Source organism: Chelonia mydas, chromosome 6 (genome assembly GCF_015237465.2).
Source record: "Chelonia mydas isolate rCheMyd1 chromosome 6, rCheMyd1.pri.v2, whole genome shotgun sequence".
NCBI lineage: Eukaryota > Metazoa > Chordata > Testudines > Cheloniidae > Chelonia > Chelonia mydas.
The window spans coordinates 53,064,542-53,092,024 of NC_051246.2; the positions used below are offsets into that span (position 1 = coordinate 53,064,542).

At 42.2% G+C, this 27,483-nt stretch overlaps 2 protein-coding genes across 4 annotated transcripts in view; one reads left to right on the forward strand and one right to left on the reverse strand.

Annotated features, from left to right (window-relative positions):
• On the reverse strand, positions 1–27,339 carry LOC102938868 (APAF1 interacting protein). Of its 2 annotated transcripts, none has more exons than XM_027830101.3 (7): positions 27,235–27,339; positions 20,482–20,582; positions 16,494–16,542; positions 13,405–13,522; positions 11,792–11,927; positions 5,418–5,585; positions 1–3,780 (listed from the first exon to the last, which is right to left on the reverse strand). In XM_027830101.3, the coding sequence occupies exons 1-7, from the start codon at positions 27,241–27,243 to the stop codon at positions 3,681–3,683; spliced, it is 681 nt and encodes a 226-aa protein (XP_027685902.1). In that variant the 5' UTR covers positions 27,244–27,339; the 3' UTR covers positions 1–3,680. The 2 variants fall into 2 exon arrangements, with proteins under 2 accessions (XP_027685902.1, XP_037755948.1); XM_037900020.2 differs by lacking the exon at positions 27,235–27,339 and adding an exon at positions 26,624–26,920.
• The window catches only part of PDHX (pyruvate dehydrogenase complex component X), a 133,109-nt gene continuing 132,647 nt past the window's right edge, over positions 27,022–27,483 (forward strand). The window contains exon 1 of one of the 2 annotated variants that reach the window (XM_037900016.2): positions 27,022–27,385. In XM_037900016.2, the coding sequence (XP_037755944.1) occupies positions 27,178–27,385 (208 nt within the window). In that variant the 5' untranslated portion in view covers positions 27,022–27,177. Of the gene's footprint in view, positions 27,461–27,483 lie in introns of both variants that reach the window. The other variant, XM_037900018.2, reaches the window with a different exon arrangement.

The window sequence follows — 27,483 nt, forward strand, 5'->3', positions numbered from 1 at the left end:
TTTTTCATAGAACAAAGTAAAATTTATTTCTATATACTGTAGCTCTTGATTTACAGAGGTATCCAAAGAGACATAATTACTCAATCTGATCAGACCATTAGCCCATCCAAACTGATACCCTGCTTCCAACACTGGCCATTCCCCAATATGGTGGAAGAAGATATTAAAATGCACTATTATGGAATACTGTATTTCAGTGAATAATGTACTTTTTGACCCTCATGGCATTGTTTATATCCGGAATCATGACATTTGATGAAATTTTACCATGGTTAATTATGGTCATAAAGACATTTATCAAGATGTTTTAAAATTCTAATGGTCTTTAACAAGATCTTATTGAAAGTGAATTCCTTTGTGAAGGAAAAATTAAGACAGAATATCAGTCTTGTAGTAATTCATTCCCAAGGGCAAGCTATAGAATTGTTAGCTTTTTCTTCATTCAGAAGAGAACCTAAGTTAGCAGAGGATTCCAAGGCCATCAGTTATAGGCTTGATTAAAAAACAACAACATTAACATAACACTCAGAAACAAATTAGTAGTTCAACTGGTGCTTCAGGCTTCATATCTAATTTTTGAATTCTGCAATTTTTTAAAAAAAGTATCCAGTCCAGTGGTATAGATTCTGTCAACTGATACTGAAATTTTCAACTTGAGTGGCTACAGACAACTATCAACAGAACCACCATGGGTCATTAGTCCTGCAGAAATTATGAACCACAGTCCAGCACACAGCTAAATATTTAGAAGCAGAGCTAGAAAAAATGCAATATCTCACAGCAATATAAAAGAGACATCACAATTAAAATATATTAATCCTTCATCGAATATGGTGCCTAGTATCTTTTTCCAGAATATACTTAACAGAAAATAGAGAATGAACTGTTGCCCATCTTCATTACCCTTTTTATTGACCTTCAAAAATAGATGTCCAAGTCTGACCAAACCAAAACCCTCTTTTTTGAGAGAAAGTGAAGGCAATATGATGGCAATAATAATAATAATTAATAAATAAAAATCATTTCAATACAGAGAGAAGTTGCAGAAGAAAATAAAAAAGTTAAATTATAGTAAAAGATTATATCAGTGTGTATTTGTCATAAACCTCCACCTAAGGTTTTCCACACCAAACCCACCACCCTACAAAATAATAATAATAAAATTATATGATTGTGAAGTTATAAACAGAAAGCTGCAAGAGCAAAAAAAGTATTTAAATTTTTTTTTTCATTGGCAGGTGGAGCATTTCAGAAACTTACAACTGAAGTGAGAAAATCAAAGTGATTTCTGGAAGATATTCATCCACAGCAATCTAAAAAAAACCTCTCCCTCCTTTTCTTCCAAACCATCTCATAGTCAAAAATAACTAGTAGAATCCACCTGTCAAATGAGTGGAATAGCGCCCCCCTCTGGCTTGGGCCACGTGCAGGAGAATCTGAGAGTTGCGTAGTGGATTAGGAACACCCAAACCTGGGTGGGAGAAGCAGGACAAAGGCAAAGATATTCTAAACAAGTTATTAAAGTAGAATAAATAGTCAAAGGGATCTTAATACTAATATGTGAAACCACTAATTAGATTAGAAAGGGTTTTGTTCAAATTTAGGCTCTGGAATCTTTGAAGATCGCTCTGATTTTCAGGAACAGGCATCTTTGGGTCGGTTCCTTACAATATGTGCTAACTGCTTATCCTCAGCATCTGTTCCACCTTGCATTTTGCTGTGATGCTGGGAGTATCTTTCCCAAACCCGAAGAAGAGCTCTGTGTGGCTCAACAGCTTGTCTTTCTCACACAAAAAGAAGTTGCTCTAATAAAAGATATTACCTCACCTGCCTCATCTCACTAGCATCCTGGGACCAACACGGCTACAACTACATTGCACAATTGCAGTGTAGACTTCTGTGCTCGGGCTGAAGCCTCGGCTCTAGGACCCAGCAAGGTGGGAGGGTCCCAGAGCTTGGGCTGCAGCCCTAGCCCTGAAGTCTACATTGCAATTAGACAGCCCCATGAGTCAGAGTTAGCTGGCATGGGCCAACCACAGGTGTCTGCAGTGTAGACATACCCTAAGTGCTATAATCAGTTTTTGCTCAGATACTATTTTGGACATTTTTCTCTTTCAATTAAATACCGTGCTATATTGATTTTAATAAAACCACTGATTCTAGAAAAATTACAAACTACCTAAATACTGATACTGGATGCTGCATAAAAATATAGAAGTGGGTTTATCCAAGACTGTCTTTGTGTCTGGCTTACTTGGTCCCTCAATCTCTGACTTTAAGTTTAACTAACTCTTCTCGTCTCAATAAAGATATTATTCTGAGTATATACATATAAATCCAGGTCACCTAAATGGACATTGTCCAGCAAGGCGAGTATGGGTGGTGGTGTTGTTTTCTAGGGATTAGGAGAGTCAGAGGAGCAGATACTCACTCAAGGTTATTTACACTGCACAATAGTGTCAGGTGACCATCAAGGGCAATCTAGCCTAGTAGTCAGAGTGAGCGTTAGACCTGGGGGTCGGAACAGACGTCGGGAATGAAGGTTAGGGTCAAAGCTGGAGTCAGTAGTCAGAAGCTGGAGCCAAGGGTCATGCTGGAGGTCAGGAGCTAGACACCAGAGCTAAGGATCAAGCCAGAGGGCAGGAACTGGATACCGTAGCCAGAGGTCAAGCCAGAGTCAGCAGTAAGAAGCCAGAGCCACGGGTCAAGCTGGAGGTCAGGAGCTAAATACCAGAGCTGACAGTCAAGCCAGGAGTCAGTAGTCAGAAGCCGGAGCCTAAGGTCAAGCCAGAGCTCAAGAACTGCAGCAAACAGGGTAGCAGGCAAGCAGGTTCAAGCCAAGGGTAAGACAGAGACAAGGCTGGGTGCAAGGCAAGAGCAGCAGGAACAAGGTAACATAGGAGCAGGCACAACGGTGGGAATGAGCGTTGAACAGCCAGTAAGCTGCTGCTGGCTTAAGAGCATGCTGGCCCCTCCAAACTAGCTCTGCTGCAGGCCCTGTTCCTGAGAGAGAGAGAGAGAGAGAGATGGGGGGCACAACTGACTGTACAATTAGCCTACGTGTACTATATGCTGCTGTATCAAAGTCAGGCACACTGAGGTGGAGTTAAGGTTTCTGCTCTGAATTCCTTTGTTCTGCTTAAAACATTCAATTACTGATTTAATGTGTTTATATATTTAAACAGATACAAAAATGATAATCTGATAAAATTAAATTTCTCATAAAAACTAACTAAGACAGTTTCAGCTATTATTAAGCAGTGATTTTTTGGCAACAGGGAGCCAAATCCACTGTAGTTTTCCTGTCCAAGGTACACAAGTGACACACCATGCGCACTGAAATTAATCAAATGGCATTCAACAATTGCTACTGAAGGAAAAAAAAACCAAGCCCGAAAGAAGGATTGCTATGCATGACCCTGATCCTGCAGTCAAGGTGTGCACCTGGGCATAGGGGTCTGCCTGCACAGATCAGCTTGCAGGATTGGGGGCTACGTTTCCTCCACTTGCTGTTATTAAACACTTTAGCTATAATTCACCTTTTGACAGACATAAAGCATGCTCTACTAGATGCAGTAGAAGGGCATTCAATTATAAATGCTTGAAGGTTGACAAATAAATTTCCACTTTTTGCACTGCAATTTTGGGTGGGTGGGGGTATAGAACTCTGTTGTAGTAGTTTATACAATCCCGTTTTCTTCAGCTGGATGTTTTGCAGGATTTAGTCCATGCTGCTTCATCTGTACTGCGATATCGAACAGGTAATCATAACATTCGCACCTTCAGTAAAAAGAGAACAGGAGAAATGTGGAGTTGGGAAGCATCCTTAGGAAGCTGCATATGTTTAAAAAGCGAACATTTTTCTTCTATACACTGACCATTGATAGCACAGTGGTCAGGCAGCACACTCCCGCTATCACTTTATTGCAATAGTCACTCCACCTCCACGGTAAAGTCTCTGGTGGGGGCGGATTAGCAAGGCCTCTGTGGTGCCCAGGGTTTGTGCTGCACAGCTCTCCGCTAGCAGGTGGGGAAATGGATTCTTGTTAAACAGCCCATCATGTGTGGCTGTAGGCTGAGGCTGTTGAGGAGGATACTGCAAGGGGCCCATGTAAGCAACTTGGAGATCTTCCCCAGAAGCTGATGTGTATGTGGGAATCTGGACTATCTGTTCCCACAGGTTGGCAAACTGGGCAATGATGGCTCTTCCAGATGCCAATGGCTGCTCCATAGCCATGAGGAAACAAGTCTAAGTTTCCTCTCCAACGGCCTATATAAACTCCACCAAAATCAATCCGAGTCTTTATATGCAGATTGTCAGAGGAATGATCACAGATTCTGTTTTCCCACATGAAAACAGAATCATAGAATCATAGAATATCAGAGTTGGAAGGGACCCCAGAAGGTCATCTAGTCCAACGCCCTGCTCAAAGCAGGACCAAGTCCCAGTTAAATCATCCCAGCCAGGGCTTTGTCAAGCCTGACCTTAAAAACCTCTAAGGAAGGAGATTCTACCACCTCCCTAGGTAACGCATTCCAGTGTTTCACCACCCTCTTAGTGAAAAAGTTTTTCCTAATATCCAATCTAAACCTCCCCCATTGCAACTTGAGACCATTACTCCTCGTTCTGTCATCTGCTACCATTGAGAACAGTCTAGAGCCATCCTCTTTGGAACCCCCTTTCAGGTAGTTGAAAGCAGCTATCAAATCCCCCCTCATTCTTCTCTTCTGCAGACTAAACAATCCCAGCTCCCTCAGCCTCTCCTCATAAGTCATGTGCTCTAGACCCCTAATCATTTTTGTTGCCCTTCGCTGGACTCTCTCCAATTTATCCACATCCTTCTTGTAGTGTGGGGCCCAAAACTGGACACAGTACTCCAGATGAGGCCTCACCAGTGTCGAATAGAGGGGAACGATCACGTCCCTCGATCTGCTCGCTATGCCCCTACTTATACATCCCAAAATGCCATTGGCCTTCTTGGCAACAAGGGCACACTGCTGACTCATATCCAGCTTCTCGTCCACTGTCACCCCTAGGTCCTTTTCCGCAGAACTGCTGCCTAGCCATTCGGTCCCTAGTCTGTAGCGGTGCATTGGATTCTTCCATCCTAAGTGTAGGACCCTGCACTTATCCTTATTGAACCTCATCAGATTTCTTTTGGCCCAAACCTCCAATTTGTCTAGGTCCTTCTGTATCCTATCCCTCCCCTCCAGCGTATCTACCACTCCTCCCAGTTTAGTATCATCCGCAAAGAAGTTGTCAAGAACCCTGTAGACTGGGACAATTGTCACTGGTGGTGTGAGCCAAGAGAGTGAAGTATCAACTGTGGCTGGGATGCATATGCAGTGATTCTACCTCCATTAATATTTCAGGGCTACTATGGCAACAGATATGACCTTCTTTAAATTGCACTCACATTGTTTTGGCTTTTTCCCACGTTTCTCCCCACACGTAAACTCCATGACGTCTGACCAATACAGCACAAGAGTCTGGGTATTCATTCATTGCACGTGCCATTCGTTCCTTGAGATCCTTCTCCTCTGGTGTGTTCTCAACGATGGGGACCACTAACTTATCATCATATCTAAATAGAAAATGAGGTATTATTGCAATTAAAAACCAATGCGTTCTGAAGTGTTTTCTATCAGGAGACTACTCTGTTCCTCCTCTTACATGGCATGGATGATATCAGTTCTTTTCCACATCTAAGAGCCATCGTCCTAAACTTTCCCCAATAAAGGAGGTTCTTCCCTCATTATTTGCAGAGGATTTGGTAACATCTTTAACAGTGATTCTCAAACTCTTTCATCTTGTGAACAATGCTATGCTATACATCCTCTCAAGGACACTTCTGGTCCCAAACCTGATCCAACATCTTCCCTATGAAAGCTATAGTGCTGGGTTACGCTACTCTGGGAATACTTGAACCGTATTCAGGACAAAAGAAAATAAAAATACTTTAATGCACTTCGTGTAACTGCTTGCTTACATATCATTATTTTGTATCCGCTGTTTATTCTCTCTCCTTGGATTTAGGAATTTACATTTCTCAGCACTAAATCTCCTTTCATTGCCTGTCCTTACTGCTTTCATCAATATGAGTCACTTAGCAGTTTTGGTCTGTCCTCTTCTGCGCTGGTTATCCCTCCAATATTGGCAACATCTACTAACTTGATCATGGCTGAATTTATTTTAAAAAAACACTTAATAAAGAAAGATATGAAGCAGCCACTTAGGATTAAAATGTCTAAATTTGGTTGGTCTAAAAAAGACTTTGGAAACCCTGACAGAGTCCTGATCAAGGATAAAGGTAGAAGTAAGTGTCAGTGCTTGAAGAATTAAAGATGTTTCTCTGTTGTGACAGAGTCCTCAGTGGGATACGTGCAATCTGCAACAATAGTTTGAGAACCACTGCACTATAGGTAAGATGCTGCATGCTGTTCAGTGGAACTTGCACAATAGTGTGTAGCAAAGAGAGACCAGGATATTTGGCATTGTTTGAACCTTAATTAATATTTGCAGAAACTTGTTTAAATAGATATAATAAATCTCTAGTTCAAATTCAGATTCACCATCAAGATCATACAGGTATTTTTTAAGTAGTTGGTGGGAGAACATCTTCAAAAAAGATCGAGCCACATTATAGATAAGAAGCAATGCTGAAAGTAGTAAATCTAGTATTAGATGTGTTTATTCATAGAAAGAGAGAAAATCTGGTTCTATACAGAATCTTTCATGCTGAAGGCATCCCAAAGCACTCTACAGTCTAATGAATGAAACAACTGTAGCAATGTTTGTGAGCTCACCTACTACTCACATACAGCGTGGAAATTAAAACAAGCGCTGAAGTGTTGGCTAGGAGTTAGAACAGACAACTGGGAACAACATGTCCTAAGTTCTAGTCCCAGCTTTGCCACCGTCTGAGTGAATTTAGACAAGTCACAACACTTCTCTGTGCCTTCTTCTATAAAACCACTTACCAGCTTCACAAGGTTGTTTGTGAGAATTAAGGTCTATAAAACACCTTGAGATTTTCAGATGGTATGCACGTGCTAAGTATTAATTTATTATTGAGAGAAAAATAGAGAGAGACCAGGCTCATGCTACTCTTTTTTAAAGATGTCCTGGGATAACTGAGGGTTGGGGATTTTCAAAACTGTTTATCAGTGGCTAGCATCGACTTAAGGAGCGGTGCACTGTAGGTAGCTATCCCACAGTTCCCACAGTCTCCGCTGCCCACTGGAATTCTGGGTTAAGCTCCCAATGCCTGATGGGGCAAAAACATTGTTGAGAGTGGTTTTGCGTACATGTTGTCAGTCGCCGCTCCCTCCCTCAAAGCAACAGCAGACTATCGTTTTGCGCCTTTTTTCTTGGGTAACAAGACGCCATACGACAGCAAGCATGGAGCCCGCTCAGCTCAACACTGCTGTTGTGAGCATTGTAAACACCTCACGCATTATCCTGGAGTATGTGCAGAACCGGGCTAAGAGACACCAGCATGAGGACGATTGTGATGAGGACATGGAAAAAGACGTTCCTGAAAGCACAGGCTGTGGCAATTGGGACATCATGGCGGCAGTGGGTCTGGTTGATACAGTGGAATGCCAATTCTGGGCCCGGCAAACAAGCACAGACTGGTGGGACCACAGGTATGGGATGATTCACAGTGGCTGCAAAACTTTCGCATGTGTAAGGCCACTTTCCTTGAACTTTGTGAGTTGCTTTCCCCCGCGCTGAAGTGCAGGAATACCAAGATGAGAGCTGCCCTGACAGTTCAGAAGCGAGTGGCGATAGCCCTGTGGAAGCTTGCAGCGCCTGACTGCTACCAGTGAGTCGGGAATCAATTTGGAGTGGGCAAGTCTACTGTGGGACTGCTGTGATCCAAGTAGCCAGTGCAATCACTGATGTTCTGTTATGAAGGGAGTGACTCTGGGAAATGTGCAGGTCTTAGTGGATGGCTTTGCTGCAACAGGGTTCCCTAACTGTGGTGGGGTGATAGACGGAACACATATCCCTATCTTGGCACCGGACCTCCTTGCCAACCAATACATAAACCACAAGGGGTATTTCTCAATGGTGCTGCAAACACTGGTGGATCACAAGGGATGTTTCACCGACATCAGTGTGGGATGGCTAGGAAAGGTGCATGACCCTTGCATCTTAGGAACTCCGGGCTGTTCGAGCAGTTGCAAGAAGGGACTTACTTCCCAGACCAGAAAATTACAATTGGGGATGTTGAAATGCCAATAGTTATCCTTGGGGACCCAGCCTACCCCTTGCGTCCATGGCTCATGAAGCCATACACAGGTAGCCTGAACAGTAGTAAGCAGTTCAACTATAGGCTGAGCAAGTGCAGAATGGTGGTAGAATGTGCTTTTGGACATTTAAAAGCTTGCTGGTGCTGTTTGCTGACTAGGTTAGACCTCAGTACAACCAACATTCCCATTGTTATTGCTGCTCCATAATATCTGTGAGAGTAATGGGGAGAAGTTTATGGCGGGGTGGGAGGTTTAGGCAAATTGCCTGGCGGCCGATTTTGAGCAGCCAGACACCAGGGCAATTAGAAGAGCACAGCTAGGCGCGCTGCGCATCAGAGAGGCTTTGAAAACCAGTTTCATGACTGGCCAGGTTACGGTGTGACAGTTGTGTGTGCTGCTCCTTGCTGCAAACCCGCCCCCTTTGTTGATTTTAATTCCCTGTAAGCCAACCACTCTCCCCTCTTCGATCACAGCTGGCAAAGGAAATAAAGTAACTATTGTTTTGAAACCATGCATTCTTTCTTTATTAATTTTTTTTTAAAAAAAAGTGAAATAACTGACAAGGGAGCCCGAGTGGGGTGGGGTGTGGGAGGAGGGAAGGACAAGGCCACATTGCTTATTGCAGCCACACTACAAATCAAAACTGTTTGAACAACAGCCTTCTGTTGCTTGGGCCATCCTCTGGAGTGGAGTGGCTGGGTGCCTGGAGTCTCCCCCCACCCCGTGCGTTCTTGGACATCTGGGTGAGGAGGACATGGAACTTGGAGGAGGGCAGGCCATTATACAATGGATGCAGTGGGGTCTGTGCTCGTTGGCTTTCCTGCAGCTCCAACGGACGCTTCATCATGTCCGTTAGCTTCACCATCTGCCTCTGTTCTTTGTGCTCACTTAGTCCTTTCCTGGCCTCTGCCACTGAATGCCTCCATGCATTAAGCTGTGCCCTATCAGTGCGGCAGGACTGCATGAGCTCGGAAAACATGTCATCGCGAGTGCGTTTTTTTGGCCTTCTAATCTGCGATAACCTCAGGGACGGAGATGATAGGGGGAGCATAGAAACATTTGCACCTGGAAAAAGGGAGAGTAAAATTTAAGATGATACATTTCTGAGAACAAAAGGGAGAGTCTTTCACAGTGAATCACGCAATTCACAGCAGACAGCACATGTGCTTTGGGTACAAGGTCGCATTTTGCCTCTTATATGGAGCGCCTGCTGGTATGGTGACATATCTCAAATGGCTGGGCAACAGAATTTGGTTTCCAGGCAGCCATGGTAAGCCTTTTGGTACGCGGGGTTGGGTTCTTATGTCTTCATAACATGTGGGAATGGTTTCAAACTGCAGCGCCATCCTTTCCCATAGCAAGCACTGCTGGTTGGGTTTCACATTTAAAAGGAGGGGCTGTGGTTTTCAGGTGGATGTGCAGCACACACCTCCCCCCACCCCATCGCATGGCTACTCTCTGGGATGATCCCTTTTAGCCAAGTGCAAACAACCCAGCATGAACGGGGTCTTTTTACTGTTTCCTTACAAAAATTCCCCTACTTCACCCAGGTGACCATGAATGATATCACTCTCCTGAGGCTAACACAGAAAGATAAAGACCGAATGTTGCTTGAATGCGATCAAAACCCAGGACCATTCGCTGCCATGCTTTGTGCTGCAATGATTCAAGACACTGGCTTGGCGTGGTAAAGTGTCCTACCGTGGAGGATGAAATAAGGCAGCACGCCCCAGAAACCTTCTGCAAAGGCTTTCAGAGTACCTCCATGAGAGCTTCATGGAGATGTCCCTGGAGGATTCCCGCTCCATCCCCAGACACATTAACAGACTTTTCCAGTAGCTGTACTGGCCGCGAATGTATCCCAATTCTTCAGGGCAAATCAAACATTAAACACTATTGCTTTTAAACCCTGAGCGACCATTTGCCTCCTTTGTCTTTTGGTAGGCTTGCCTGAGCTCCTTAACTTTCATGCGGCATGGCTGTGTGTCCCTGTTGTAGCCTCTCTCCACCATGCCCTTTGTGATTTTGGCATATATATTAGCATTTCTTCTTTTTTGATCGGAGTATGGCCTGCACAGATTCTTCTCCCCATTCAGCAATCAGATCCAGTGTCTCCCTTTTGGTCCATGCTGGAGCTCGTTTGCGATTCTGGGGGGACTGCATGGTCACCTGTGCTGCTGAGTGTGCAACGCCGACCAAACAGGAAATGAAATTCAAAAGTTCCCGGGGCTTTTCCTGGGTACCTGGCTAGTGCATCGGAGTTCAAAGTGCTGTCCAGAGCAGTCACATTGGAGCACTCTGGGATAGCTCCCAGAGGCCAATACTGTCGAACTGCGTCTGCACTATCCCAAATTCGACCCAGCAAGGTCGATTTTAGTGCTACTCCCCTCGCTGGGGAGGAGTACAGAAGTCGATTTTAAGAGCCCTTTAGATTGACGGGACAGGGTTGGTTGTGTAGATGCATTCATTTTAAAATCGACTTAACATGGCTAAATTTGACTGAACCCCGCAGTGTAGATCAGGGCTCGGTCAAAGGTAAAACTTCTGCTGACTTCAGTGAGATCAGATGTAGGCCAATGATAAATATTTTGAAAATCCTATCCTTAATATTTACCTGAACAATCACCAGAAAACAATACCCAGAAACACCCCCTGAAAATTGAATTAAAAAAAAAAAAAAGATTTTTATACAAAATTCGAGATAATAATCCAGTGCTATCAGGTGCCTTTGCCATACATTAAAAATACAAATACTAATGCAGACAAAAGAAAGTTTTCGTGAAGTTGCCATCTTTATGTGCAGAGAACACACCCTTGTGTCAAATCCAAACTTCAATGCATTTCTACCTTCCTAAAAGTTTCTGGGGAAAATGTTAGTTACAAAATTAACACCAAGAAAGTGCAGAGGTGTATATCTTTAACATCCCATAATTTCTCATCTTGTTGTCACACACTATCTGAAATGAGTGTGCTAGTCTCAACTCAGTGCTTTGTGGGAAAGAGTCCCACAAAAAACCACCACATAAAATCTAGAATAATTCAGCACCTTCTCTGGAGAAGTCAGTGACTGAGTTGTTACGGAGATCTTGTTACTTTTTATCCCTAACCATAGGGTGTTTTCTTTTCATCAGGTTAGGGTCACCCCTGAGAGAGCATGTTGGAAGCTGGGGCTGCTATCTTTTCACTATATCTAGCATCAGTATTAAAAAATGGCAGCCTTTCATCTTTCATTAGTACACAGAATCACTCAAATTCGCAATAAAAGCAGCATATTGAAATGTAAGGGAAATTCATAACACTGGAAAACATTGTTCTTCCCTAGGCAGTTTAATGTTCCTCAAACTGGATTTGAGCTTTGGTCCAAGACACGCGTGGTAAGTTTTATTCAAATAAGCCCCTTAGTGAATATTCCTCTGACAATTACAAATATCGCTCACTTGAATGCTGACACCACGAAAGACATTGACATTTTTGAAGATGACATTTAGCAGAAACATTGTACACCGGATTAGTCTTGTAAATGGGAATCTACCTGTAATACCCTCCTGAAGTGCATTTCTTGATCCCTTTTATCATTTCCTGATGGGTAATTCTAAACTCACTTCCTGGATAGAGAAGGGTAGCCATGACAGCAGCTTTTGAATGAGTATGGATCACAGCTCCAGCTCCTAGGAGGAGAAGAAAAAGGGATGCCTCTGTATTTCATCTTGAAATGTGACTCCCTATCTTCCATTAAGATAAACTGACATATGAAAATGAGTTTCAACACTTCAGCTGAACATCCTTGCTAATGGACTAGACAAGGAAAATAGTCAGTTCTTTCGAGCAACCAAAAGGTATGTTAATAAGAAGTCCTCTCTAATCTACAAAGAACAGTGAGAGTTATCTTTAGGGTGTCAGTAGCTGGTTTTAGTGCAAATTCCAGGCAAACCTTCTCCCTCATGCACCTAGTTTACATTTCCATCTGTTGAGATGACTAAAACATTTTAATTACATCACCAAAGAGCGCTGAGGTTCTAAAGAATTAAAAATTTGACTTATTTGTGGCAGAAGAGTACAAAGAAGATTCAAAGAACTCTGAAGAGAAGGAGAGTTTCTTTGATGTACAGCTATTTCTCTCTGGAGACTATAAACTGGTTCCCTGACATCACTTTCCACCACACCACAGTATAAAAAAAAAAAAATGATTGAAAGGTCAAGCACAGGAATCACAAGGTATAAACCTGCAATGTTATTGAAAATTGCAAGTTCTCCTTTGGATATGCAAAGGCTCTCCATGTGCAAGTTTCCTTTACATGAAAACAAGAATAGACTCCCAAAATCATTTTTTTTTTGAAGGGGGGGCGGGGATGAGGACAAAAGACACAAATCTCGTACAATTGCATAAAACCTTCAGCTACTGTTAAAATCAAATTCCATAAAATTAAACTGATAAAAATGTGCAGAAGTGTTAGATTAATATACATTTAAAAAGTTAAAATATATTTCTAAATGGGACCAGAGGCATTAGATAACGGTGTTGTATTGCCTTTTTTCCCCATTAGGATGAATTGGATAGAAGCAGTAGACAAACAGGGCCTCTAATCCAAGTTTACTGCAGCCATGCATGAAATGTCATGCCCATTACTAGATCCCATGTGGGTTTGTTTCTCCCAAAGAACTGATTTGGGGCATGATGCTTCCACTTAATGTAGTAAACAATTGTGAGAGTTGCACTCTCTGTACTATTTCTGGCATTTCTGATATCAACAGATGCAAGAGAAATAGAATCCTAAACTCATTACTTGGCCTGCACTGTAATTGGAGAAAAAGGAAAAAAGTTTTGCTTTTCAGAATATTTATAATTGTAAAGTAAATACATGTTCTGTCAATAATTTGGAATCTGAATAGTGTTACATTTCTTACACCATTGTAACTAGCAATTTGGTAACCTTTACAATTGCAAAAGATTGTAATATGGTCTAAAATCTATTGGTATGAAACTACTGCAAGGTCATGAGACTACAAATTTAGCTACTACGGTATTTTCCAATTAAGGCAATATTAAATTCCAGTGATGCTACACTTATGACTTAGGAGTTTCCATTTCATGAACTGATTTATATTGATTTATTATTGTCTGAATAAAATGCATTTATTGCATACCTCTCATGGTGTAAGCATTCATAAAGAGAGGTGTGCATTGGCTTTTCTTTAGTTGCTTGTGTGGTGGAGGGCCGCTGATGTCCCGTTCTTCTATGTCACAAACAAACATATCTTCGGGCTGCGAGAGAGGTAGAACTACTTAAATCTATTTTGGGGAAGAGTGTCACAGTTTACTTTTCTTCTGGGGAGATACGTAGAAAACAGGCTTGCTTTTGGCAGCTTTACATAAACTGTATTTTTGCATTAATAAACTGTTTCTCCATGAGATTAAGCCCAAAGCTTTTTTATTTAAAATCAATTATGCATCATGCCAGAATGTATCTTCCCCCTATCTTTTCTTCTGCAAATACATTTAATGATCATTATATGGAAACCCAAGTGTCAATCAGTGAGAGGATTCCTATCATCCTTCATTGTACTATCTCCGATGGAGATGTGGAGCAGTGATTCTTACTCCACATATGTTTCTGTTTCGGAGGAGTCCCTAGTATCATAAATCAGCTGGCAGTATTTACTATTCATCTCCAGCAGTACTTCTGTTTTTATCCTTAAGGGAGAGGAACTGAGATAGACTAAGGCAGTGGTGGGCAACCTGCGGCCCATCAGGGTAATCTGACTGTGGGCTGCAAGACATTTTGCTGACATTGACCATCTGCAAGCACAGCCCCTCGCAGCTCTCAGTGGCCGTAGTTCGCCGTTCCCAGTCAATGGGAGCTGCAGGAAGCGGCAGCAAGCACATCCCTGTGGCCTGCTGCTTCCCGCAGCTCCCATTGGCTGGGAACAGTGAACCGCGGCCACTGGGAGCTGTGGGGGGCCATGCCTGCGGATGGTTGTCAGCAAAACATCTCATGGCCCGCAATCAGATTACCCTGATGGGTCGCATGCGGCCCGTGGACTGCAGGTTGCCCACCACTGGGCTAAAGTCATCTTGATCTGGGGAAATCCTACCTGCCTAAAGAGCAGCCCTAGAGAAAGAAATATTTACATACAAACAAATAAAAATTAGGGCTGTCAAGACATTAAAAAAAAATTAATCGCACCTTTAATCGCATGATTAACAAAATGAACTGCGATTAATCGCACTGTTAATAAGAGAATACCATTTATTTAAATATTTTTGGATGGTTTCTACATTTCCAAATGTATTGATTTCAATTACAACACAGAATACAAAGTGTACAGTGCTCACTGTATATTTATTTTTGATTACAAGTATTTGCACTGTAAAAAATCCCAAAAGAAATAGTATTTTTCAATTCACCTAATACAAGTACTGTAGTGCAATCTCTTTATCATGAAATATATTACAAATTTAGAATTATGTTAAAAAAAAACACCACCACCTGCATTCAAAAATAAAACAATGTTCAGTTTTAGAGCCTGCAAGTCCACTCACTTTTTGTTTAGCCAATCGCTCAGACAAACAAGTTTGTTTACATTTGCAGGAGATAATGCTGCCTGCTTCTTGTGTACGTCACCTGAAAGTGAGAACAGGCGTTCTCATGGAACTGTTGTAGCCAGTGTTGCAAGATATTTACATGCCAGATGCGCTACAGATTCATATGTCCCTTCATGCTTCAATCACCACTCCAGGGGACATGCGTCCATGCTGATGACGGGTTCTGCTCAATAACAATCCAAATCAGTACGGACCTACGCATGTTCATTTTCATTATCGGAGTCAGATGCCACCAGCAGAAGGTTGATTTTCTTTTTTGGTGGTTTGGGTTCTTTAGTTTACGCATCGGAGTGTTGCTCTTTTAAGACTTCTGAAAGCATGCTCCACACCTCATCCCTGTCAGATTTTGGAAGGCACTTCTGATTCTTAAACCTTGGGTCAAGTGCTGTATTTATCTTTAGAAATCTCACACTGGTACCTTCTTTGCGTTTTGTGAAATCTGTAGTGAAAGTGTTCTTAAAATGAACAACATGTGCTGGGTCATCATCTGAGACAGCTAGAACATGAAATATATTGCAGGATGCAGGTAAAACAGAGCCGGGGACATACAATTCTCCCTCAAGGAGTTCAGTCACAAATTTAATTAACAAATTATTTTTGTTAAACGAGCATCATCAGCATGGAAGCATGTCCTCTAGAATGGTAGCCGAAGCATGAAGGGATATACGAATATTTAGTATACCTGGCACGTAAATAGCTTGCAATGGCTGCTATAAAGGTGCCACACAAATGCCTGTTTTCACTTTCTGGTGACATTGTAAATAAGAAGAGGGCAGCATTATCCCCTGTAAATGTAAACAAACTTGTTTGTCTTAGTGAATGGCTGAAGAAGAAGTAGGACTGAGTGGCCTTGTAAGCTCTGAAGTTTTACATTGTTTTGTTTTTGAGTGCAGTTATGTAACAAAAAAAAAGTTGTAAGTTGCACTGTCACGAGAAAGAAATTGCACTATGGTACTTGTATGAGGTGAACTGAAAAATACTATTTCTTTGGTTATAATTTTTACAGTGCAAATATTTGTAATAAAAAAATAATATACACTGATTTCAGTTACAACACAGAATACAATATATATAAAAATATTTAATATATTTCAATTGGTATTCTATTGATAACAGTGCAATTAAAACTGCAATTAATAGTGATTAATTTTTTTTAATTGCTATTCATTTTTTTGAGTTAATCACGTAAATTGACTGAGATTAATCGACAGACCTAATAAAAATATTTAGAACAGAAGCTTTAACACACAGTTACCCAATTGCATGTATACATTATTAACTAAAACTGTAGCAAACTAGCTGAATGTTGGGTTGTTGCAGAACAAATCTGGGGCTGAAGTAGATTTCAGATATCATGGTCAGTACTAATTTAAGGACAAGAAAACTCAAAAGGAGTAACCTACATACGTCACTGAAGAAGTACTGAATTGCTGCTCTGAGATCACAGAATACTAGGAGAAATCATCAGTGGTCTCAAGAAGGTAGTCAGTAATAATAAGGTGTTTCAGACTTCATAACAAGAAAAAAACCCAACCTGCTTTGAAAGAACACTCAGAATAAATAGCTCACTAAAAGTAATTTTGTTCCTTTTCAGGGATGAGTTCTGAGGTAAAAAACAAGTTTTACATACCTGAATTCTTTCCTTTTGGACTCCTGATGGCGCAATGTAGATTTCATCTCTAGGAAAAGATATAGAATTTAGCTCCATGTATAACAGTGGTTCTCAAAGCTGGTCCGCCGATTGTTCAGGGAAAGCCCCTGGCGGGTTGGACAGGTTTGTTTATCTGCCGCGTCTGCAGGTTCGGCCGATTGCGGCTCCCACTGGCCGCGGTTCACAGCTCCAGGCCAATGGGGCGGCGGGAAGCAGCGCGGGCCAAAAGATGAGCTGGCCGCCTTTCCCGCAGCCCCCATTGGCATGGAATGGCGAACCGTGGCCAGTGGGAGCCGCGATCAGCCGAAACTGCGGACGAGGCAGGTAAACAAACCGGTCCGGCCTGCCGGGGGCTTTCCCTGAACAAGTGGCGGACCGGCTTTGAGAACCACTGATGTATAAGATATAGAATTTGAAGTATATATAATTTGCTAGCGCCATTTTAGTACTCTACCTTTTATTGATAAAGAATTATCTTACACAGCACATGATTATGCAACCACACTTGCTCTCCCACCACACATTCACATACAGATGATTTTCAATATGCAACACTGATCTTACTAGAACAGTTGGAAGCTCTGAGAATATCCAAGATATAAATAGTTCTTTCAAACTGCCTACAGATTTAACTGAGTATATTTGTATCACTGAAGAAAAAAAAAAAAACCCACACCCCACATTAGTTGGAATCGAAGGAAACAGAAGGGAATTTGCAAGTAAACACTGAGTGATGCAAGAAAAAACAGGGCCAAACCTATCATTTATAGCTTAATATCAATTAGCTATTAGAGTTTGTAATCACCTTTAGTTACTGGGAAATACACTTATTTATGTGGTAACCATTAAATTGTATTATATATGTTTTAATGTATGAATAAATATACAGTATTTAATTCACACAGAAGAAAACATTGAACAATTCAATAAATTGAACAATTTATGTTCAAGTGGAAATACCTAAAGCTTGCAAGCCTTATGTGAATGAAGAATGTCAACGTCTTTACATAAATTAAAATTATTTAAAAATAGGATGTGAAATATTTTCAGTAAAGGCAATAAAAAGGATAATATTTGTAATCACTATTCATCTTCAAAGGTCTTATTTTAAAATCTATAGAGACACCTAGTGAACAATTAGTAAATCTACAGATAAATTTCCAGAAATTTCAGCACAAAGACTCTGTTAGCTTCCTAAGGAAAACACGGAGTTCATATTTATGGACAAGACAGAGTCCTTTGAATAAGATATAACCTTCAAGATAGTATACTTATCTTGACAAAACACATGATATCTGAGATACAAAAAAATGTGGTTTTAATGGATTAACTATTTGCAGTACGAATGTATTAATACTAATGAATTTAATCATTGATACTTGGTGCCATTCTATGAGCAAGATAACTAATGTGGCAGAGCTCCAACCTTGTCTCAGTGGGTCCCGTGCTTCCTGGCGGATTACGATAGCCTCAGAGGCTCACTGTGACCCTCTATGTAGCCCTTCTCCCTCTAGAGGCAAGGGTCACAGCCTACTGAGCCATTTTCATCATAAGCCAGCAAGGAGGTTGGTGAGAGAACTCCCACAGTCTCTGTTGTCCCTATGGACTTGTTCCAGAACAGTTTAGCCTCCTGTCCTGACAGGGGCCTGTCTTCCCCTTTTAGGAGGTGTTTCTGTAGTGTCAAGTTCGGGGGAACCCGGGCCCGACCTCTACTCCCGGTTCCAGCCCAGGGACCCTAATGGCAGCAGCTGTTGGCAGCTGACCTTTCACTGCCACAGTTGCTACATTTTCCTGGGCCACTTCCCCACAGCTCTCCCGCTTCTCTCTCTCTCTCTCAACACCTTCTTCACCCTTACCATAGGGCTCCCTTTCTAGTGGCTTGAGGGTGTCTTCATTACCCAGCCCGTCAGCTGCACTTTTGCTCCCCTTGGCCTGACTGGAGTGAGCCCTTTTATAGTATCAGAGGGGCCGTAATTAGAGTCAAGTGTTCACATTAGCTTAACAGCCTCACCTGACTCTTTGCAGGTTAATTGGAGTCAGGTGTTCTCATTAGCCTAATGACTTCAATTGACTCTTTGCAGGCTAATTGGAGTCATGTGTCCACCCTAGCCTGGAGCAGCCCCTTCTCTGGTCAGTCAGGGAACAGAAAACTGCTTATCCAGTGGCCAGTATATCTGCCTTCTACTACTCCGCTGTACCCAACTGGCCTGGGTCTATCACACTACGAAAGTAGTATGTTAAGCAATTGATTACTATTTGATTGCTCCTGAAACAAAGAGACGTACCTCCTTTCTAAAAGAAAAATTACTTGTTTTAAAATTAAATGTTTAATGAAGAGCTGACAATAGAATACAGTATTTGAAATGTAGGACAGTTGACCAAGAGTCATAGAACAGTTTTCCAATACACTGCCCTACATCCGAACTAGTGCAATTATTCTAAATCATTCATGAGATTCCACCAGTGAGTAATGATGATGAAAACTTGTTTCTCTCACCAACAGAAACTGGTCCAATAAAAGGTATTACCTCACCCCCCTTGTCTCAGACAGAAAATGAGGCAGAGAGATTAAGTGACCTGTCCAAGGCAACAAAGGTAGTCAATGTCAGCACACACATTAGAACTAAGGACAGTTCTAAATGGCTCTAACTGTGCTCAGACTAATACACCATTCCACCCTGTAAAAAACTTCAGAGGATATAGCAGTCTTTTGAGTTGCTTAACCTCACACTTTTAAAATCAATGTCCTCTACTTCAGATAAGATGCTTGAAAAGCAACATAGTTGCATGCATGTGGTCAGGTGAGGGGTACTGACAAGTCTCAGTGTTTCACTACTTTGTGACTTCAGATCACATTTATCTTGCACTAACGGTGCATCTGTGGTGTAATTATGACTAAGGCTCCGTGTTTGTCATGGAGGTCAAGGAAGTCATGGAAGACTTTCTGTGACTTCTGCAGCAGCCTTGTGTGGCTGGCCCAGGAGCCACCTGAGCAGCTTGGGCAGCCCCCGGGTCAGTTGCACTGGCTGCTGCTGCGGCAGTCTCGGGGCCCTCCTGCCCTGCAGCATCAGGAGTTTGAGTGTGTGGGGGCTCAGGGCTTGGGGCCGCTGCTTACCTGGGTGGGGGGCTCCTCTCCCTCAGCTCCTAGCTCCACTTGCTGTCTCTGCCCCCAGGCACCGTCCCGGCAGCTCCCATTGGCCATGGTTCCCAGCCAATGGGAGCTGCAGAACTGGGGCTTGGGGCCTGTCTTGGGGTGGAGTGGAGACAGCACGTGGAGCTGAGGCCACTGCTTCCCAGGAACTGGGTAGGGAGCCTGCCCCAGCTCCACTAACCCTCCCCAGCACCCATGCCCCTTCCCCCCGCAGGCCATGACTCCTCCCCCACAACCCCCTCCCGGGCCATGAGTTGCCCCCCCCAAGCACCCGCTTCCCCACTTCCCCAGCACCCACGGCACCTCCGAGTCCGCCCCCACTTTTAGTCAGGGGTATTTTTAGTAAAAGTCATGGACAGGTCACGGGTCCGTGAATTTTTGTTTACTGCCCAGGACTTTTACTAAAAATACCCATGACTAAAACTTGGCCTTAATTATGACTACTGTTGCTTTCTTTCAATGGCCACTAAGAGGAGCTCTGCGTCCATTAATAACATCAAATTTATCAAGCTGAATAGATAGTGGTACATTTCATACAAAATTATATAGCAAAAAGTGGTTCCTACTGCAAGTCATCTTATCTTCTTGTTGCCTGACCTGCCCAAATTATCTCCCATTAATACATCTTCAGGATTTATCTGAATACAAGAATTATTCCTTCCTTCTCAGAGACCAAGAATGTTATCTCTGCAACATATCTTTGTCTAATGCCTCACTCCTGAATTTCAGCCATCCTTCATGAATTGTGGTGCACTCACCGCTTATTCAATTGACCCCATCATCTGTATAGTTATCGCTTTCAAAACCCCCACTTACCCATGTTTCAAGCTGATTCCTCCACCAGTTCCTGTGACCCATCCTAAATGATAAAACTGCTTACAGAGCTCCGGGATCAGATTTCTTGGATGTAACTTGTCCTAAAAAAAAAAAAAAGTAATTGTCCACTTATAAATGTTGGAATCAATTGCATGAGATATCTGATTCACATAGAAGGACTTCAAAATCAAAAAAATCTCACTGGTGCCTGAACTAAAGACTGACAGTATGTTTGTATGCTGCCCTGGACATTTTATGTGGGCCACATTAGAAAAACAAAAAAAATCAGATGGCATTCATAGTTGGAATGCCTGGTCCAAAGCTCAGGGCAGTCAATGAACTTTAGATCGATCCCACCAAGATTAGCGATAAAAGAGAAAGATTAGGTCATCTAGTCCATCCACTGACCTTTGCCAATACAGGATAACTATCCTTATCATCACAAAGTAGGATAATTTTTCTCTTATTTCTCCTTCCATGCCCTAAAAACATTTGCCATTCCTTAGTGTTTACATCCTTCAAATGTTCTGAAGGCAGTTAATTCCTCCCCTTGTGAAATTACACATATGCATCTATCCCACCATACCCACTACCCCAAACTTACATTGTAAATTCATACCACATGACTGAAGAGTTTCCACTGAGTGCCAAATAAAGGAACGTTTTCCATCATCTCTAGGAGTAAGTGTAGGACCTGCTTTTAGAAGTCTGTGTGATACATACTTCCTCCTCTTGAATGGTTTTTGTGTAGGGTTATTTTGCAAGATTTTAATTTGAATTACAATAACAAAATTCCTAATTTTATTAATGGGATATATCTACTATGATTATGAATATGTATGGATCATACTGTATAAGTTTTAGATCTGTTTTATTTTCTTTTTAATTAGCATTTAAATAATATCAAAAGAGGAAGGTTCACCTCACCAGATCACTTGACTAGCTTCACATTCCTACCATTTTACGATGTGAGAATGCCTCAGATGCTGTTTAGCTATCATCTTAATTGCTCCATTTTAATATTTCTTTCAGAGAAAACATTATTCAATTTAATATAATCACTAATTTTATAAACACAATGGAATATGAAATAAAAAAAAATATACATAGTTCCTGAAGGTGAGTACAGTGTCACAGACTCATTCATAGTTCATCTGGGATTTTTGCAGCTCAGCTTTGCTTTACTGTTCAAATATCAGACATACTAAAGGGAGCACTGGTTGAGCGCTGCATAAAACTAAAAAACACAGGGAAGAAGTATACTAAGTAACAGCACTCAGAAAATGAATACTATTATGCATCCAACGTTAGGGAAGTTGTTGAAATGTCTTCTTATTAGTATTTACAACATTAATGGATTTTACATACAACATGGAAATGCAGCTATTTCTGGGGTGGAGAGCCGCAATTTATAAATGCACAATAGATGTTTAATTTTACTTTGTTCTTGACAAGAAAACTGTTCAAACTTTTATATTTTTGTTTGAAAGACCTAAATCCACACTTTGATCTCCAACTTGTAACACAGTAACACATACTTCAGTATCACTGGTTCCTGAAGCTTCTACCTTTGAAGACTTGTCACTAACTTCACAGGCTATTGCTGCCTGTTCTGATTTCGCTACTCTTCCTGTAGAATCTCTTTTCATGAAAAGCATCATTTATTGATTAATTTTGGATTCTGTAACTCATTCTTTAGTTCACCTAGGAAAAAGGGGATGGTGATTGGGAACCCAAGACATTCCCATGTATCTGACACCAAAGTTAGTTTTGCAAACCAGATGCTTTGGTCTTGTTGCTTACAACTCTATGGAGCCAATAACATTCACCCTGAGAAACTGGTTTTCCCCTTCCTGATGTAGAAAGTTTGATTTCTCAAGCACAATAGATAGACAATATTTTACATTTATCTAAAACCAATAAAATACTATGTACAAGAATATCTGAAAAACACACCTTTAAGAAAGGTAATATTTTTCTACAAAGGAAACCTGAAACTGAAAATTCCCTAAATACTTTCATCTGCAGTATCATTTAGTTTCACTGAGCTGAAAATGTAAGTAACCCATTTTTGGTTCTCCCCTGATGGAAAAAGCTATATTAAATACATTTTAATTAAACAGTCAAATCTATTTCCCAAATACTTATGCTGTTTAACAATGCCATGATCCTGCAAAAACTCATGCACATACTTAATTTTACCACTACAAAGCAAGTGTATGTTTGCATAATATGGGCCTTAGTTTTGATAGCACACTAGTGTATATAAAATTATAAGTCAAATTTGATTTTAATAATTCCATCACCTTCCAGACACATAATACAATTCCCAGAGCCTCTTCCTTTTTTAAGCTTCATTCACAATACACTATTAAAAGTTTCTAACCTATGTACTACGTTCCTATTTTTTCTTTCAACTTCAAAGAAAACTTGTCTCCTTACTAATTTGATTAAAAATAACATGCCATTACGCTTGAGTGTATAAACACGTTAAACAGGTTTCATACATATACATATATATATATGCCTGTTATGTAATATGAGTTTATATATGTGTATAAATTGTATATGATGATGACACTATTTCTAGGTGCACCATATTCTCTCTGGTTGGTAGGGAGCCTGTCATAAATGCTGTGACCACGACAATACAATTGTTTCCTTTAGTTTTAACATCACTGGAAAAATTGAGATGAATTAAAAAAAAAGTTCACATTCAGCAATATTTTTTTTTTTTAAATCAAGAAGATTAAGAAATTCCCAACATTTTCCCACAGAATTCCAGGGTTACAAAAAACAAAAACACCCCTCCTGTATTTTTCCAGGATCAACAAATGCTCTATTTATGAAAGCATCTGGTTTCACCACATAGCCATGAAGATCAACTATGGTATTTTAAATCAAATACAACAGTGTTTCCAATTTTTAAAAATTAAATGGTTATATAGATTTAACATTGTAATCCTCTCCCATAACAGACAATGGCTGTATTCTTCATATGAACCTTAGCTGTGAACATGTTTAAAAGGCACTTGGAAATTCAACAGACATAATCCAGGATTAGTTTTTGATAAATCTGGGCTAGCTATCATTTGTACAACAGATATAAATTGAAACACAGTCATCACTGTTCTGCTGTGGCTTATTATCTTTTGAAAACAACATTGACTGTGTTTTGTCGTTAAGTGAAGCAAGACAGTTAAGAAAAGCAGCTTGTTAAAATGCACAACAGAAACTAGAAGATTTTAAACTATATAATTATAATACATTTTATCTGAGTGAGTCCGTGTATAAGAATCCTAAGCATTTATATTTACATTGGTGAAAAATAAATTAGACAATTAAAATTAAATCAGTTTTAAAAATCTAAATTGTCATTAGTAACAGTTAAAATACAGTTTTAATAGGAGTTTTATACTGAGATTGCTATTGATTTGTCATTCTTCATTTTTCACACTCAGGCAGATGCCAAGTAAACACACATTAGACCAGATACTCAGTTGATGTATATCAACACAAGTCTACTGAAGCCAATGGAGTTACTTGAGTAAGGTGATCTCTTTTGGACCAACTTCTGTTGGTGAGAGAGAGAATCTTTTGAGCCTACTCAGAGCTTTTCTTCAGGTCTGGGAATCTTACTTAACTGTTTCAGAGTAGCAGCCGTGTTAGTCTGTATTTGCAAAAAGAAAAAGGAGTACTTGTGGCACCTTAGAGACTAACAAATTTATCTGAGCATAAGCTTTCGTGAGCTACAGCTCACTTCATCGGAGGCATCCAATGAAGTGAGCTATAGCTCACGAAAGCTTATGCTCAAATAAATTTGTTAGTCTCTAAGGTGCCACAAGTACTCCTTTTCTTTTTACTTAACTGTGACACTCTGAGTAAGTTTCCCGGACCTGCAGAAGTGCTCTGTGTAAGCTCAAAAGCTTGTCTTTATCACCAACGGAAGTTGGTCCAATAAACGATATTACCTCACCCACTTTGTCTCTCTGGGAATTGGATGCTTTATTAAAGTTATTTGTTTAAAAGCCAATATAGTCTTAGATGTCAAGGAAAATTAGTTTTTTTCATGTGACTGCAACCATTTGTCCTACATTAGGGTCTCAAAATGTGTTAAATTATTTTTATATTGCAATATAAGGTAATTTGTTTAACAAGTTTAATAAATTTCATTAAGTTTAATAAGTCCATTAGTAGGACTTTTGAAGACAGTTTTCAATAACTTTACGATCCAAAACACAGTGGCCCACCAATGCTATTTTAGGACTCTAGGGTGAATATCCATATGTATTAAATATGTGTCTTCCCTTGACAAAATCTTAGGGACAATATGTATATTTCCCTTAGAAACAAGTGCAATGAACCAGACATATGGAGAAAAAATCATACAGCTGATATTTCACAGTAGCTGTTTCTAAAGGCACCAGATCCTTGCAGTAAATCACCACAAGTCTTCTTTGGATAGCTACCATACTTTAAAGCAAGTTTAATTTAGTAAAAGCAGCTATTGACATACATAATCTAAATGAAATTAAAAATATAGATAAATCTATCTTGGATAAATTTATTTGTCCCAAAGACAGATTTCTTTGTTTGTCCCAAAACAGGATTTGTTCTAGTTGCTCTTATGTAAGAGAATTATTTGAACATTTAAGATTGATAAAATGATTATAAAACTAAAGTTGACTAAAACACATCTTGGTGCATTATGACTAAGGCTACAATTTAGTCACAGAGGTCACAGAATCTGTAACTTCCAGCGACCTCTGTGACTTCAGCCTGAGGTGGTTGGAGCTGCCGGGTGCCCTGCCGCTCATGGAGCTGAGGGGTACCCTTGCCATCTCTGGCAACACCAGGAGCGCCAAGCTGCCATGGGTGGTGGGCTACCGCCGAGCTCACGGCCATGGAACCCCCAAAGATCCTGGCCGCCACTGGTGGCGGGGGAATCCCCTGAGCTCCTGGCCACTGCGGGGGAACCCCTGAGCTCCTGGCTGCTGCAGTGAGGGCTCCTGGAGCTGGTGGGGGAATCCCCAGTCGCCACGAGCAGGAGGAGCCCCCAGAACTGCAGGCAGCAGGGGTTCCCCGCAGCCACTGCAGGCAGCTCCTAGCCTCTGCGCAGCTGCCTACTTCAGGCAGTGTGGGGACCGGCAGATCCCCATTTTTTCACAGGTATTTTCAGTAAAAGTCACGGACAGGTCATGGCTTCCGTGAATTTTTCTTTTTTGCCTGTGACCTGTCCGTGACTTTTACTAAAAATATCTGTGACAAAATCTTAGTCTTAGTTATGGCCCTTATTTAACTACTATGAATGCACCACATCAGGCTTTCATTTTGACAGATCTTGAGTTGGGGTAGGTCAATCAATACTTGATGGGTGACCGCCAGAGAAATCTCAGCTGCTGCAGGAAAGCGTCAGGCAACTCACTCTTCCCCCTCAGTCAGTACCAATTCAGTGACAGAATGATATTATTGAGGTGTTCCCTGCTGTTGCTCATGCAACCTTTTAGCTAGTAAAACAGAGGTCCTTAAGTAATTAAAAAGATTCCATTGCCATTTCAGAAGAGTTAGGAATGTTTGCTCCTGTGTCCTCACCTAATTCCAGCGCAGGTGATCACACCGCGCCGAACTACGATAGTTCTCAAGTACGTAAAAGACTGTTACAAGGAGGAGGGAGAAGAATTGTTCTCCTAAACCTCTGAGAATAGGACAAGACTCAATGGACTTAAATTGCAGCAAGGGAGGTTTAGGTTGCTACATCGAGTAGCAGTTTTTTACAATCAATAACTGCTACATATAGCACACTCCTACACACACACACACACACAAAATAGTGCAAGAAACTGCTCCCTGTAGGCATTTGCTACACCAGGTAGCAGTTTTATAGAACAGCAGTTTCTTACACTCCGCTAATTATCAGGAACTGCTACCAGTAGCACATTCCTGTGGAGAGCAGTTTAATACACCACAAGCTGCATGTCACTGAGGGATAAAACCACTCCCGACGCCATTTATAAAGTGGCCTGGGAGCCTCCCAGCTCAAGAGCTGGGTCCCGCAGAGCGCTGAGCTTTCGGTCCCTGAACCACCCGAGCGCTTCCGCGCACGCGGCCAAGCCGGGCCCCGCGCCGAGTCCCCGCCGCCTACCTGCGGCGCATCCCCGGCCACGCAACCGCCTCCGCGCTGGCAGCCGAGGCCGCCCCCCGCCGCAGCCATGGCGCTGTCTGGACACACGGAGCCAGCCAGCGCCGGGGAGGACCCCGGGGTCCTTCCTCGCCCTCGGCGCAGGCAGGGACTCGGCTGCGGGGAGCCCAGGGTCCCCGCTCAGGGGGGAGGGGGCAGCCCCAGGGCCGGACTGTCCCCGCCGCTTGCGGGGGCGGCGCCGTGAGTCAGGTGCAGTCGGATCCCCGCCGGGACAAGGGGCCGCCTCGCCCACCCGCCCGCAGCCCGAACCCCTCCCCCCGGCCATGCCCCAGGCTGAGGCCGGCTCCCGCCCAGCCCAGACTCCGAGTGGCTGAGGCGGCCCCAGGCCCGGACCCGACGCAGAGCGGGGGGCGAGACGCTTCCTTCTCCAGCGGCCAACACGCCGGGGAGGGGAGAGAAAAGACCCGTGGCCGGAGTATCTGTCTGGGCGTAACCCCCAGCGGGGGCCTGACCTAGGCGGAGACCGGGGTGATGCGCCCGGGCACCGGTGCCCGGTGATGTGGAGGCAGCTGGCACCTGGGCACACAGGAAGGTGGCGGCAGAAGGAGCCTCACGTTGTGCATCCCGGCTGGCAGACGCAGGCCCCGGTCTGTCCTGTCCAGCCGTTGTGTCTCGTCTTAGACCCAGCTCCTGAGCTCTCCTGGGCAGGACCCTCCGCGGACCCCGCTTCGTGCGGTGGGGCCACGGCGCAAAGTACCAATCACGGTGACCAACGCTTGTGACTGTACCATGGGTTTCGCTTTAAATGCCCGGCTTCTGGAGTTAGGTGGTGGTTGTAAGGTGTGAATCTCGCTTGTCATTAA

Coding starts and splice junctions, on each gene's coding strand:
- LOC102938868 (XM_037900020.2), bottom strand. CDS start 26,692: ATGGCTGCGGCGGGGGGCGGCCTCGGCTGCCAGCGCGGAGGCGGTTGC. Junction 13,523..16,493: donor TCCAAAAGGAAAGAATTCAG/GTATGTAAAACT, acceptor CCTCTCTCGCAG/CCCGAAGATATGTTTGTTTG. Junction 11,928..13,404: donor GAATGCTTACACCATGAGAG/GTATGCAATAAA, acceptor TTCTCCTCCTAG/GAGCTGGAGCTGTGATCCAT.